We start from the raw sequence: 13,480 nt of genomic DNA, 5'->3' as shown, positions 1-13,480 counted from the left end.
GTAATCAAGCTAGAGTAAATATCTTAAGATTATGAAAAATTTCTTAATGTAGTAAAATCTGTATATTTCTTACAATTATTATTTTCTTCTTGTTTATCTATGAAATTATTATACTTTATCTAAAATTATAGAAAAACCAGCGAGAATTTATTAACAATAAAACTAGCATTTCTTTAATGATCCTAAGATTAAATGAGTAAAAATACACAATTATGAGAACTAACAACAAGCAAAACAAACAATGCTAAACCTGCTCTACAACTACTGCTATAAATTTATGACCAGGGAAGTATGCTTTAAATCATTTATTAAAATGGATCAATGATCTGACATTTATTCAGTAATACCATATGTCTCTCAGGTGACTGAAGGTGTTTGAAGGTAAATGGTCTTTTGATGGTGGTTTTAGATTAAGTGCTATCCAGTTTTGAATTCAGGTCTGGATAGCACTTGAACAAAGTTATGCTGGGCTCAAGTCCAAAGTGCAGAACCTCCCCCAATATTTTAGCATAGTAATGTAGTGTGCAATGCAAACAAAAATATGTATTGCCCTGGAGACATCACAAGGATCTGGTTAATCAATCAAAAGAAACTGGGGAATGCAAGATTTTTCTAAACCTTGTCATTACAGACAGACTGAAAACATCAACATCAAAAACAGTTTGTCACTGTAGCCAAAATCCTTTCTCACAACTGTGGTTGTTTTGACATCGAGTTTCAAACTTACTGTACTATATGAAGGACAGGTTCACGTTCAAGGTGTACTACATTAATTAATGTTCAAAAGTACTGCTTTGTTTCTTTGAAAGAAATGTACAAACATGCAAAAAAAGAAAAAAAAATTGTAACGTTCTAAATTTTCAAAATAATATTTACATGAAACGTACTTTGAAACACTGACAAGCAGTCAGACAACTCATTTTTGGGTATAACGAGTGTCAAGATTATAAAACCATTAATATTTTACAGATTCTGGGACACAACATGAGCAGAATAATAAGGTAACTTGGTGAAATTTAAAGTGTAGCAAGGGCACGTAGAAGTGACCTGGAGGCAAGCAGTGAAGAAGGAGAAAAATCAGATCTGAGGTGTCCGTGTGACCTAAACTGTAACGACAGGCATGGAAATGTATTTTTTAATGTGCCGTTATTTCTTATATTTTTTTCTCACCTCATTTTGAACCCTGTGATAAGTGTGACTTGAAATGGTTTGATCACTTCTAATATTTTAATTAACCAAGAACATTTCTTAAGTGTATTTTCAGCCATCAGTTGCCATGGAAAGGGTTGTATTTATATTCTCTAATTTACACGGTAAGAGGTCATGGATGAATATATAAATAAAGAATCTGTACATTTACCAATAATTACATGCCCAGTTTATAAAAGGATTCATAATGACTGATGCGGAGATACATTTTAAGCAAAGCTTGTGTCCAGCGAAACCCTAATTTATGATTTTAATTAGAAGTTTCAGCTTGCTAAGCATTTTTAGATTAACAGCTACAAAATGAAAAGAGTTAAGCTCTCAAGTAAGACATTACATAAAGGGGATATATAGTGTATCTTTTCTTTCCACTCATATAGGTATATAGTAATCAGAGGAGCATTTAGAAGAATGACATTCTGAAAGTGTCCCAGATTCAGCTGAGTCATCCAGTCACTGCTCCAATTATAATTGTAGATTGTGAGCAAGTACTTTCAGAGGTTATGAAGATGCTTTGTTGCTGTTTTTGTAAGAGCCTTTTTTATGGAGAGCTTAGGTTTTTTTTCTTAAGTAGGATGAAAGCAAACAAACAGGTAGCCCTCAGAGTATTCACAAATGGGAGTGAGACGGAAAGAAAGCATTTCCTTGTCATTTTGCTTTTATTTTTGTGACTGAAATGAAGAAATATTTATTAAAATGATTCGACTTTGATTTGTGTAATACCCCTCTAAAGTTAGAAATCATGTAGGACTCGGTCATTTCCTCGGAATGGATTTTTGAAAACCAGATGAGATTTTTTTTTTCAAGAGCAAAAAATATTGCAGTCTCCAGCCAGAAACTGTTTGTGTTTTGTGCCCATTATGCGTACCTCGACTGTGCAGTAAATGAGCTTAACACACAGGGAGGAAGAGGAGAGAACGCACAGCTAACAGGAGGCATCGACTGGGTTTGTGTACAGGCACATGCTGATGTTCAAAGGAAAAGCGTCCGCCTTCAGTTTCCCTGAATTAATTCAGCTTTGCGGCTCATTTTCTCCACTGCTTGGTGTGTTGACAAGGAGCTACTGCTTTTCTCCTTCTCTGATAAAGTGGCAGAGCTTTATCTAGGCACAACCTCTGTTTCCATTTTTTTGTGCACAGGTCTTTCTTGGCACTCCTTCAAGGCAAGTCCAGACCTTGTTGTGCACAGAGAGGAAATCCACTTTGGTAAATTTGACAATTTGGCCTAATAAATGAGGGGACAAAATAGTGACCCATTTCCCCACACCGTTGAGCACTGGATACTCTGTCAGTCAGTAATTAGGTCCGTCTAATGTGGGAGGGGATGAGCGGAAATAAATGGGTGTAGCGGCTGATGTTTTTACCAGGCTTTGTCCGGATGTTAAAAGCTGCAGTAGCGTGAAGCTCGGAAGAAAAGCCTAAAGCAGGAAGAGGAGTTCTAGTGAATCATAATTAGTCTGCTTCACTTCTTCTCACATACTATTGCCGTCCTTATCTCAACCAAATGTTTCATTGCCTGCTGCTCTATTAGTCTTTTTCAGTGTCTTATCTGTCCTTCACTGATTCTCTCCATCTTCCTTCTCCTTTCTTCCCTTCATTCCTCTCCTGATTGCAGCTTCTCTCCCTCTGGAATCAAGCAAAGCCTGGATGACTGACAGGTCACACACAACTGACCTGGCCTTTACCTGAGCGTTGTGCGGCCGGAGTGCCGTTGGTATAGGTGCCCAATTACAGAAGCGGTTCAATCAATAGCTCCTTTTTTCGGGCTGCCTCTTATTGGTATGACTAACTGACTAGCTCCCAACCTGACAGGGAATGAGTGAAGTGATTGCAAGCAGCTTGGGAGCCTGAATAATTAGGCTCTGCCTGGCAGTTGTATTCTGATAACACCGGTTTTAGACAGGGTGAGCAGCCCCTCAACTGGTAGTCTGTGGAGTCTGTCAAAGTGGTCTTTTTTTCTGTTACACCAGATATATCAGAATTTTATATCATCTTGCTTGTTCATTCGGGCTTTTTGCTGTGAGTAGCTTCTGTTGTGCTTCAAAAATGCTTGATGTGACATGAACATCTGGAAGTACATAATGGAATTTGCCTCTTTACTGTCATTTGCCATGACTGAGCAAGATCAGGAGAGACACGTCTGGTTTTCTTCCTCTTTCATTTTTTCGCCTCTCTTCTTTGCTCTTGTACAAGTGCATTAGAGGCTCTGCTGACTTGAATCAATACTGCCCTTGTCCTATCATCAAAGTAAGATGTAAATGAATTAAAGCCCTCTGGTAATAAGGAGGTAGATTGAGGAGCGCTCTTTGTTTTTCTATCTCCTACCAAAAAAAAAAAATGGCGTGAAAAATCAGGGCTGCTCAGTTGCAGCGCAACATTCAAGTCCTATGATTTTGGACTTATACCTTGCCTCTGCAAGTGGTGTCCTTTCTCAGCTGACGAGATCAGAGTGGCTGTGTGTAATTGCAATCAGTACACTGAAGGGAAAGAAGGTGCAAGGAGTGGGGAAAGGCAAAGAAAGAGGTGGAAGACAGATGACAACCAAAGAGTGTGTGTTTGCATCTGTTTGTGTGTTTGAGAAGCAAAGAGCGAGACGGAGTGAAGGAGAGTGCAAGGCAGAGAGGGAGAGGAAGGCAGAGGGAGGGGAATTGATATAGTGAGAGAGAGGAAGAGAGAGAGAGGGAGAGAGGTGGTTACGTGGAACAGCACCCCACTTCATCAGGCAGCATACGGCAGACCTGCAGTGCGATCTCAGAGCATGGCAATGGGGCTATGAGACTGAAGGGAGACAGAGAGCAAAGAGAGAAGAGAGCAAGAAGGAGGGGGGAAGTTGAAAAGAAGCGCTTGAGGGATTTGCTTGGATGAAAAGAAGGTGGTGGTGGGGGGGAAGATCTCTGGCTGTATTGCCCATCGTGGATGTTGGAAGGACGTGGCAGCAGTGGCTTAGGTTCAGGCAGGTCTGTGGTCTTCTGTGTTGAAGTAGGAAGCGTCAGGACGTTATGCCCTGTGAGCAGTGAGGGGTAAGCGTGTGTGTGTGTATGTGTGTGTGCGTGTCTGTGTTCCTGCATCAGCGCTGCCTGCATGTCTCAGACAGGCAAGGGATGCAGCAAACCTCTGCCCTGAGCGCAGAGGCTGCTAGCTGCACCCAGCGAGGAGAAGAAGAACCAGGTGGGCTCAGAGCAAGAGTTGGGGGTTGCTTGCCTCAGGAAGGAGCTAGCTTAACATGCACTGTGGTCCCACGGTGGTCCTCGCTTCAGAGGAGAGAGAGCTCACCTGCTGCACGTCGGATCTGAACCTGGATTTACTGCTCTGACAGATGAGAGGCACGTTCTCAGGCGGAGCCGCACTGACAGCAGCCCTCTGAAGGAGTGTGAATGCTGGGCTGCACTGGGAGCACTGGAACCACCAAGGACACTGAGCCTTTTGCCTCACAGTTCACCTGGAGCGAGGAATATATTCTTGGATTTGAATATAAATTGAGGAGTTTGGAATTGGCACACTGGAAATCCAGCGTTTCTTTGATGTGGGATTTACAATATGTCTACCTGATCGTACTCTGTGTGGCTCTGGAGTAAGGACGAAACATGATTTGAACTTGGAATGTGTATTCCTTGATTTAAAAAAAATAACATGAGTACCTCAACAGTACTTTAGAATGCTGCTACCTTCATTGTCTGAGCCTTGTCCTAGCTCTCAAAGAGGTTGACCAATGAAGCCATGGGACTCAGCCAGAGCTTTACAAGTATGTGGTGAAAACCCTGTCCACTTTATTTTGGGGGAGCTGAATATATCTGTGTTACACCCTAATGAGTTTAGTATATCTAAAATGACATGGAGACTTTTAGGATAGTAATGTCTTATATATACCAGAATGTCTGCTCCCTTGTTTCCCTCAGCCTAAAAATATCCAGCCTTTTTTGTTTGTAGTGTTTAGTGTTGTTGTAGCTAGGGACTTGTTTTTTTCACACTTGCTCATCTGCTCACTAAAGGAATGTTTAGTGAACCTTGTTTGTTGGAAGATGCCACAGTGGCTCAGTCCAACATAATTAGGAAAACCAAGCTTCAGATGGGCTTCCTTCCCCGCACTACCTCCACCCTCGCCTGACATCTTCAGTCAGTCACACTAGCACCAGTAGGTGTAATATTAGTCTAGTCAGTCCCCTGCAGGGGCCGGAGCATTGCCTGCAGCACTTCCTATCCTCCTTCTGTGTTTGAGTTTAGCTGGGCCCCCGCCTGTACCGTGGGAGCCCCTCATCCCCAGCCTGGACCCTGTCTCCCTCCCACCCTGCCTGGTGCTGCTGCACTCGGCTCTGCCTCTGCTGGCCGAGGATGATGTGGCAATGCCATGTGTCGTCCTCTGAGTGCCGCTGCTACCGGCTGAACGGCTTCTCCCTGCTGAAGCGCTTCCCTCTCTCGGCAGATGGGGCCTGTGGTAAAGCCCTGGACCAGCCGGTCGGAGAGTGGCTGGAGCACGTGGGGCTGCCGCAATACGAGAGCAAGTTCCTGCTCAATGGCTTTGATGACCTACGATTCATGGTGAGTCACCTGCAGCATGTCATCTCAGGAGTCAGTTCTACTTTATTTCACCCCCATCTCTGCCTGTGTCGGCCCGGCTTCATTTGTCTTTTCATGTCACCACTCTGCTCCTCTCCACTTGTCTCCCACAAGCTCCACCCCCCCATTGCTCTTTCTGTCCCACCTCTTTCACGCAGCCTTATAACACTTTTGGCCTTCTCCTTATTACCTCGTCTTCAACTCTGCAATGCATAACCCAGGAGAAATGTATGTCTCCCCGGTGAATTCTTTTAAAGAGTGTGAGTTGCCACCAGTAAAAATAGACAAATAACAGCAAGAATCCATTAGCAATTTTTCTCCCAAACTTCCAATCATGCAACCTTTGCCTGAAGGAATTTACTGGTGTTGAACCATCTTATTAAAAATCACATTAACTATTATATTGGTCATTAGTCAGTTAGTTTGAAAAATACACGACATTTATCAAAATTAAAATCTTACTATCTTACAATTCATTTTTTCAAAATTCCATGTTTTTTAATGAAGCTGAATTTTTCCATGCCAGATGCTCTAATTATATGGTTGGCATGGTTGATCACATGGTTGGTTCAAGTATTTACAAATAATATAAAAGACACATAGCCTCTTTTATTACTATCCGTCATTAAATGTAACCACATTTTTTCCATTTTCAATTGCCAAAATTGTTTTTTCAATAAATCTCATTAAACTGAGACAGAGAATTTGTAGGTAAATTGTTTATTACTTTTTAAAAAATTCTAAACATTATTTAAACTGAGGACACAATGTTTTAAGAAATTTGAGAGATCAGAAATTGTGACGTTATGGCTTTGTAAGTTTCATTCACACCATCTGAATTAAACTGAGTCACACCTGTGAATTTACTTTATAGCAGCACATTAATATATAGGTACCATAAATGACAAAATCAAAAAATATCTGCTAAAGAATCAGGAAAAGATTGTTGTTTGTTTGTCATTCGGTAAAATTTCCAGATGCCCGAAGTTACCATGTTTATCTGTTCAAATAATTATATGCAGGGGTGGAAATTAGCACCCGCCACTGGCCAAATGCAGGTAAAAGTATGAAGTGGTGTGTTAATTGGAGCAACGCATCGGCCACTGTGGCAGGTTGACAATTTTCAGAAAAACAAAAAAAAAAAAAAGCGGCATTCAGTTTGAACTTCTGTCCAGGGGAGGACTGACTGATGTACATAATGTCCATATCCGGCGGCTCTACGCTGTCATAATTTAACAAAAAAATTAAATTAAATCAAATTTTTATCGACCGCGACAGCCCATTGGTTGATTTTATGGACGGACATTGCCCTTACCCAATGAAATCCCTCAGTCCTCCTTGGCCCGTCCCTCCCCTCTAAGTTTATAAATAGCGCCATTTCAGCTAACTGTAGTCCGAGAAAATTAGCGGATAGCTACTAGACTGGGCGAGTCAGGAAAAACTACGACAAAAGCTAAAAACGCATAAGCCCATTCAGAAAAATGTGTCAAACTAACCGATATGTTAATTACCACACTAAGATTGACTGTTGGAGGAGATTCAATAGCGGACAAGGAGAGGGAATTAGCAATTCAGAGGCTTTATTGTCGGAGTAGGATGATGAGAGAGACGTGACCAAGGACGGATTGAGGAAGAGTTCAGGTTAGCTGCTGCTGCCCAGTAAGAAAGAGTGAAAATGTTCATAAAGAAAAAGTTTAAAGAAAAAGGCAGGAAGACAGGTTTGTGTGTGAGGGGGAAGCGAACACTAAGCTCCAGGTAGTCAGGAAAACTCTGGAGTAACACAAGAATGATGACGGCCCTTGAAATTAATAATGAACACGTTCTGAAATATTTTAGTAATAATTGTTCATTTCAAAAGAAAACGTAATAAATAAGGAAAAACAAATAATGAAAGTTTGCTGCTACTAATTACTGCAAATTAACCTATTGCACTGCAATCCTGTTAAGGTGTCCATGCTTTATGTTAAATTATTCTGTATATGTACAGTATGTATGTATGGTAAACTTATTGTCAGTAAATTGGTTTGCATAGAGTTAAGAATGAATCATACATTTTCTATAATTTGCTTGTACTTGTGGGGTTTGCAATCGAAAGAAAAAAACTGGCTGGTGAAATGTCTGAGTGGCTGGTAAAAATTTTCTCTACCAGCCACTTTGGCTGGTGGAGAAAATGTTTAATTTCCACCCCTGATTATATGCCAGACTAAACAGCTTGGGAATGTCTAGTCATTATGGCAGTCAGGATGGAGATGAGTTTTGTGTCTAATAGATTGTGCTTCGGTGAAAAATGTGCTCATTGACTCCTAAACAGAAGTAAAACCTTGTGAAGAAGTCATCCCTCCAAAACTAAATATAAAAACAAAGATTTGAAAATGCACTGAGGGCCACATAGCCTTTCTTCTGCTCTGTCAGGAGAATTTGCTCAAGATTTCAGCTATTTTGAGAGGCTTTTAGAAAAGACACCACAAAATAAATTGTTTGGAGCAGAGCAGACATTTTGTATGCACACCTGCATTGCAAACCTACTTTTACCAATACACCCTCTTTTTACTTTCTCCAAGTCACTTGCAATAACTGCAAAAATATATTGATGGTTTGCAGCAGCATACTTTATTTGTGTATTTATAGATGCCCATTTATAATATAACTTAAATACACATGTTCAAAAGCTGATTTTTGATCCCATTCATTCAGTGTGTAAATAAAAGATTATACCATCATTCTTCCGGCATGATGGTTTAAAAAGTAGATCATATCATTTTTTAAACGTTGACACATTTTCCACACATGACTTCCTTTTCTCTTTTTTTTCATCAGTACTATGTCAGATTACATTTAAATAATTTCGCTCAACTGTAGCTCAAAGGACGTCCGCAATCTGACTAAAAGCCTTATCATGTTTCCTGTAAAGAACATAGCGTGGAAAGCTGATAGCTCTGTCATCAGGGACTGCAGAAAACCGAATTAGACTCCCCTTCCAACGGTCATGTTTCCCAGAAAACATGGCTATGTGTTGTAAAAAAGTCGGCCCAAAGGGCTAACTGTGGACATTTCTCAGACCACAAAGCTGTGTTAGGACCAGAGGTTATATGTTTCATCTGTTTGTCACAGCTGAGCTCGGTTAACTGAGATCAGTAAGCTCAAAAAGAGAAAAAAAGTATTTTTCTGCTCGAGTACCCTTGCTTTCTAGAGAAGATCTATCAAAACATAATGGAGCTGTTTTAAGAAAACGTGATCACTCCAACTTTGAAATGTGGCGCTGACCTGATCTTAAGATCCATGAAGGTTCCTGTGACAACAAGGCTGCGTGAGTCATACAGGTCTAGATATGTTGAATTAAAGGATTACATCAGGAATGAGCTGTATGGCATAAAGCCGAATCAATGAATAACTCATCTATTAATCTGCTTTAATCCTCTTACACTGATATTGCTGCATACAGTACATTGTGTGTCAAAAATACATTTAAGGTCATTTCATTTTTTTGTCCTTTTAACTTTTCTGATGAAACCTGTCTGAATTCATACATAAGAATGCATCAACGATGATATTTTAAGATTAGCCCTGCACGATACTAGGAAATTCACAATGTGCTAACATTATATGTAGACTTTGTGCAGTACAATATTAAAAAAGTTATTCTATTGTGATAACAATATTGCTTGAAAATAATATTTGTTTCTTTTGTAGTAATAGACCACTCACTAAGACTAGTTGGCTAAAACTGAAATATCAAGATAATAATTGCATTTGTTTATGGTTACACATTCAGTATACATAAAATAAAGGCTTGGAAAATCTTTAAAAAAGTGAAATCTTTTTAAAATGCATAGTGTTTCAGCGTGCATAACATCAATACCCTGACTCTGTACACTGCTCTCTGCCAGGCTGCTGATAAACTTCTTTAATTTGACCAAATTTGCAGTAGATTTGCTCATTTATTGTACTGTTGTTCCTGTAACTTCAGCAACTTTCACATAAACAGTTTTCCAACAACTCCGTTTGTAAATCACCAATCAAGTCAGTTCTAAGAAGATGAGTGCATTCATTAATGAAGCCAGAATGAGCCGTATGGAGTGGAACTCAGCAGTGGAGTGCCATGCAAAATCTTGCTGACATCTCCCCCTGACCTTTTTTCTTTTTTAAACCGTTTTGGTGGATGAATGCAGAGTAAAGATCCTCTTGTTAGCCAAGCTCTTTCCATGTTTGTGAAATGAATTACAGTTTATCCTCAATGTAGTATTTATGCACACAAATCATACATTATCATACTCAGGAGAGGCAAAGTAGGCTCATGGTACTGTTCCTCCCTCACTTGTTAACTGAAGTGGTTTCAACCAATGTCAGTTGGCAAAACATCTACTCTTGTAGATGATGCATATGTCCAAGATACTTTCCAGGTTATACCTGCAGGCACAGTGGAAGAAAATAAAGCCATAAGTGACAGAAGGTCTCAAAGTTTTTACATAAATGACAGCTTAGTTCCTTCCCTTCTCTACCTTCTGCATACAGGATCTTAATGGATTTTGGAACACTCTCCCACAGGATGCAAAGCCTATGGGGTTTTGATGGCTAATGGTCCACTTAAACCAAAATCAGCTTGGGTTGTGCTTGTCACTGGTTTCAGCTGGAAACCATGACGCTTCATAGAGTATAGCGCTGAGTTTTCAAAAATAATGAGCTGATATTAAGGTTATAGTTGACAAGCCAAGAGCAGCAGTGCTCTCAGCCATCATGGTGCATAGGGCTGGTGCTACAACCTACTCTAAAACTGTTGGTGAATGAGACAAAGAGAAAGTTGTGATGACATGGGGGGTGGGAGCTCTGTTTCCTCATTGGCCAGATATTTTCAGCTTACTCAGGAGGAGTTTGATGGATATCTTGTATAAATTAGCTGTGCACTGTATGACCCAGAACACCACAGTCAGTTTAATTCAACTCAATGTTGACCGCAATGCAATGCCTAGGATCAGGGCTGTGCATGCATTTTGCAAGACACACCTCAGAATGTTTGTTGCTCTGTGGTATTGGTCTTATTTTTGCTCTGAAAGCCACAAAAGATGTGGTCCCTGAGTTTGTAGTTAAGTTTTATGTGCGGAAAAGATTACTTGAAACCTTTACATACGAGTGTGAGAATTACAGTCTGACAAACCTCAGACACCTCAGACAACAACCTGCTGTCCAGGGCAAAGGTTTAGCCTCACAGGCTCTGGTGACAGCCATTCATTCTTGAATAGAACATTGTTTATTGCTGCCATTTTAAGCCACACTCAATTCAGGTTCCTCAACTTAGAAATGGATCTTGTTAAGATTAGCACATTGGAATATAGTGGGTCACTACTTACAGCAGTGCTAGAAGTCCTTTTAGATGTTCTACAATAAATTTTTAATTAAATTATGCTGCTGTACTGTTGCCTGCTGAAAGTAACTGTTGGGCCCATATCATTTACTTCTGGTTGAAAATAAATAAACCCTCACTTTCTTAGACTGCAAGTAAAGTTTCAATAGCTGCAATAGCAAAGGAACATCACAACCAATACATGAAAAAGGGTCAGACTAAGATGCACTGTTTATCTGAATTTATTTAGATTAAAAACCATGAGTCAACAACTAAAAGTTGACTCACGCAAAAAGCAGCACTTTTGACAAAAAATGACCATTATTTAAGGAAAGTAACAAAATGTTGCATTGACTCTCAATTATGCATAAAGAATGGTTGTCTTAAGTGAGCTGTGCAGAAATATTTGTACCCTTAATAGATATTTTATTTTCACAATAAATTTGTCTTAATCCTGTACCATTATCTACAGTTGTTGTGAAGAACCCTGTCAAATCTTCTTTTCTGATGGGCTTTTAGAGTTAGTGTTTGTGGAAACTCCCAAGGCAATAATGTGACAGGGACTGTAGGTCATCAGGCATTCAGATGCTCTTGTTCATGTCACAACTAATGTGTCTGCTAAACTTGATGCATCAAAGAGATAAATCATTAGGTTCACCAGGCAAATTACACATGCAACCCCCAGAAAGATGTGGAGGTTGCAAACAAGAGAAAGGTCAGAGTAGTCAGGCTGGTGTTGTGAATGTTTAATATTGTGCCCTTTAAGGTGGTGCCAGACTTTTTTCAGATGTGATCGATCAGAACTCATTTATGGGAATCTTTGTAAAGGTGGTTAGGCTGATCAGCAGATGGCAGCGCTGTGGCTCATTTTCTATTCAGCTTTGATTGGATTCTTTTTCCTAAAAGGACAACTATAAAGTAATCCATTGCCAATGCCACTTTGCTGTTGTGGTGTTTTAAAGAAAGTGGTTTAAGATAGCATAAATTATTTAAATCTTCCTTTTATATCAGTCTGTCAGTCAATCAGATTTAATTCACATAACAATGTTTATCCACTTAAATGTACTCCCAAGTCATAAACTAAGTAGAGAAAATAGAAATCATTAACAGCCAGACATCTTATGAGATATAAAACTGGGAAAACACTCAAAACTAGATATTTACATCAAATCAAACAAAAATTTAACGGATAAAAAAATATTTACATACGGTACATTATCATAATATATTACTGTACTAGTAATATACATTTTGAGTGTCCTTCCACAAATTTCTCACAATAGTTTGCTGAAACTGTACCCCATTCCTCTTGGCAGAACTGGTGTAACACAATCATGTTGTTAGGCCTCACACACCTTATAAGCTCTGTGCACAAATTTTCTGTGGAAGTCTGATTTGCACCACTTCAAATCATTGTCTTAGTTTTCCAGCTACTTTGTAAAATACCTTGGTGCTGTTCTTAGGGTTATTGACCATTTGGAATATCTACATTTATTCCCAAGCTTGAACAACCTGGCTGATGTCTTAAGATGTGTAATCTTCTTTGCTTATTATTCCAACTATTTTAGGAAATTCACAGTTTTTTTTAGTGCAGTTAAACACCCACACATGTTGCTACCATCCTCATACTACTTTATTGCTCTAATTATTTTGGTACCTAGCAAATGAAAATAAATACGATAATTCTTATTCACCTGAAACAGAAAATATTTTAGCCTGGTTTAATGTCAGACGTTAAAAACAAAGTGTTTTTTTTTTTTTTCAATCACACAGACAATATTATAAACTTTCAAACATCTTAATATTAAACCAAAAGTTGTTGTCTATGACACGTAAAAATAATTATTTCAATATTGTATATCTTGATTACATTTTTCACTTATGGAGGTCCCTTTTTTGACATATTGTGAATCTGAGCGTTAAGAAAACATAAGAAATCAAAGCTGTGAAGGTTGACGAGGGTAGACAAAACGTCTGGAATTACGCAAACTGCCTCAAAGTTTTCATATGGTGTACACCAGATTTCTGTTGAATGAAATGTCAGCTTGTGATATATTGTTTAATTTTATAGCTAACGCCATTAGCATGAGCTAACGGAAAATCTAAATTGGAAGACAGTGAAAATGAAGCAACACCATTATAAATGATTTGAGAAAATGTTTTGATCTCTTGCTTATCGTAAACAGCTTCAGATGGAAACTGGAGATCTTTGCATCATCCACTCTCCTTTTTAGTTGGCACTTCCAAGCAACGGTTGAACAAACACCAGCTTCTTCAGCAGACTCTCTTCATCTGTTTTGTCCTCCTCATCTTCATTTACCCTTGTCATGTCTGCATTGCCTTATATTTTAATGTGCTCCAGGTCAATTTGAAAGCGTTGACC

General features: G+C 39.3%; 1 protein-coding gene across 6 annotated transcripts in view; it reads left to right on the top strand.

The window, feature by feature from the left end:
• anks1ab (ankyrin repeat and sterile alpha motif domain containing 1Ab) overlaps positions 1 to 13,480 on the top strand; it is a 57,458-nt gene that overhangs the window by 17,142 nt on the left and 26,836 nt on the right. For 5 of the 6 annotated variants that reach the window (XR_006370987.1, XM_044121023.1, XM_044121026.1 and 2 more), the window contains exon 5: positions 5,626 to 5,741. Coding sequence is in view for 5 of the 6 variants with exons in the window: in XM_044121023.1 (XP_043976958.1) it covers positions 5,626 to 5,741 (116 nt within the window). In the remaining variant the exon portion in view is untranslated. Of the gene's footprint in view, positions 1 to 3,937; positions 4,948 to 5,625; positions 5,742 to 13,480 lie in introns of those variants that run through there. The other variant, XM_044121028.1, reaches the window with a different exon arrangement.

Source organism: Gambusia affinis, linkage group LG07, assembly GCF_019740435.1.
Source record: "Gambusia affinis linkage group LG07, SWU_Gaff_1.0, whole genome shotgun sequence".
NCBI classification, from domain to species: domain Eukaryota; kingdom Metazoa; phylum Chordata; class Actinopteri; order Cyprinodontiformes; family Poeciliidae; genus Gambusia; species Gambusia affinis.
Note: the sequence above shows the minus strand (reverse complement) of the source record. Positions and strands in the feature narration are given on the sequence as shown.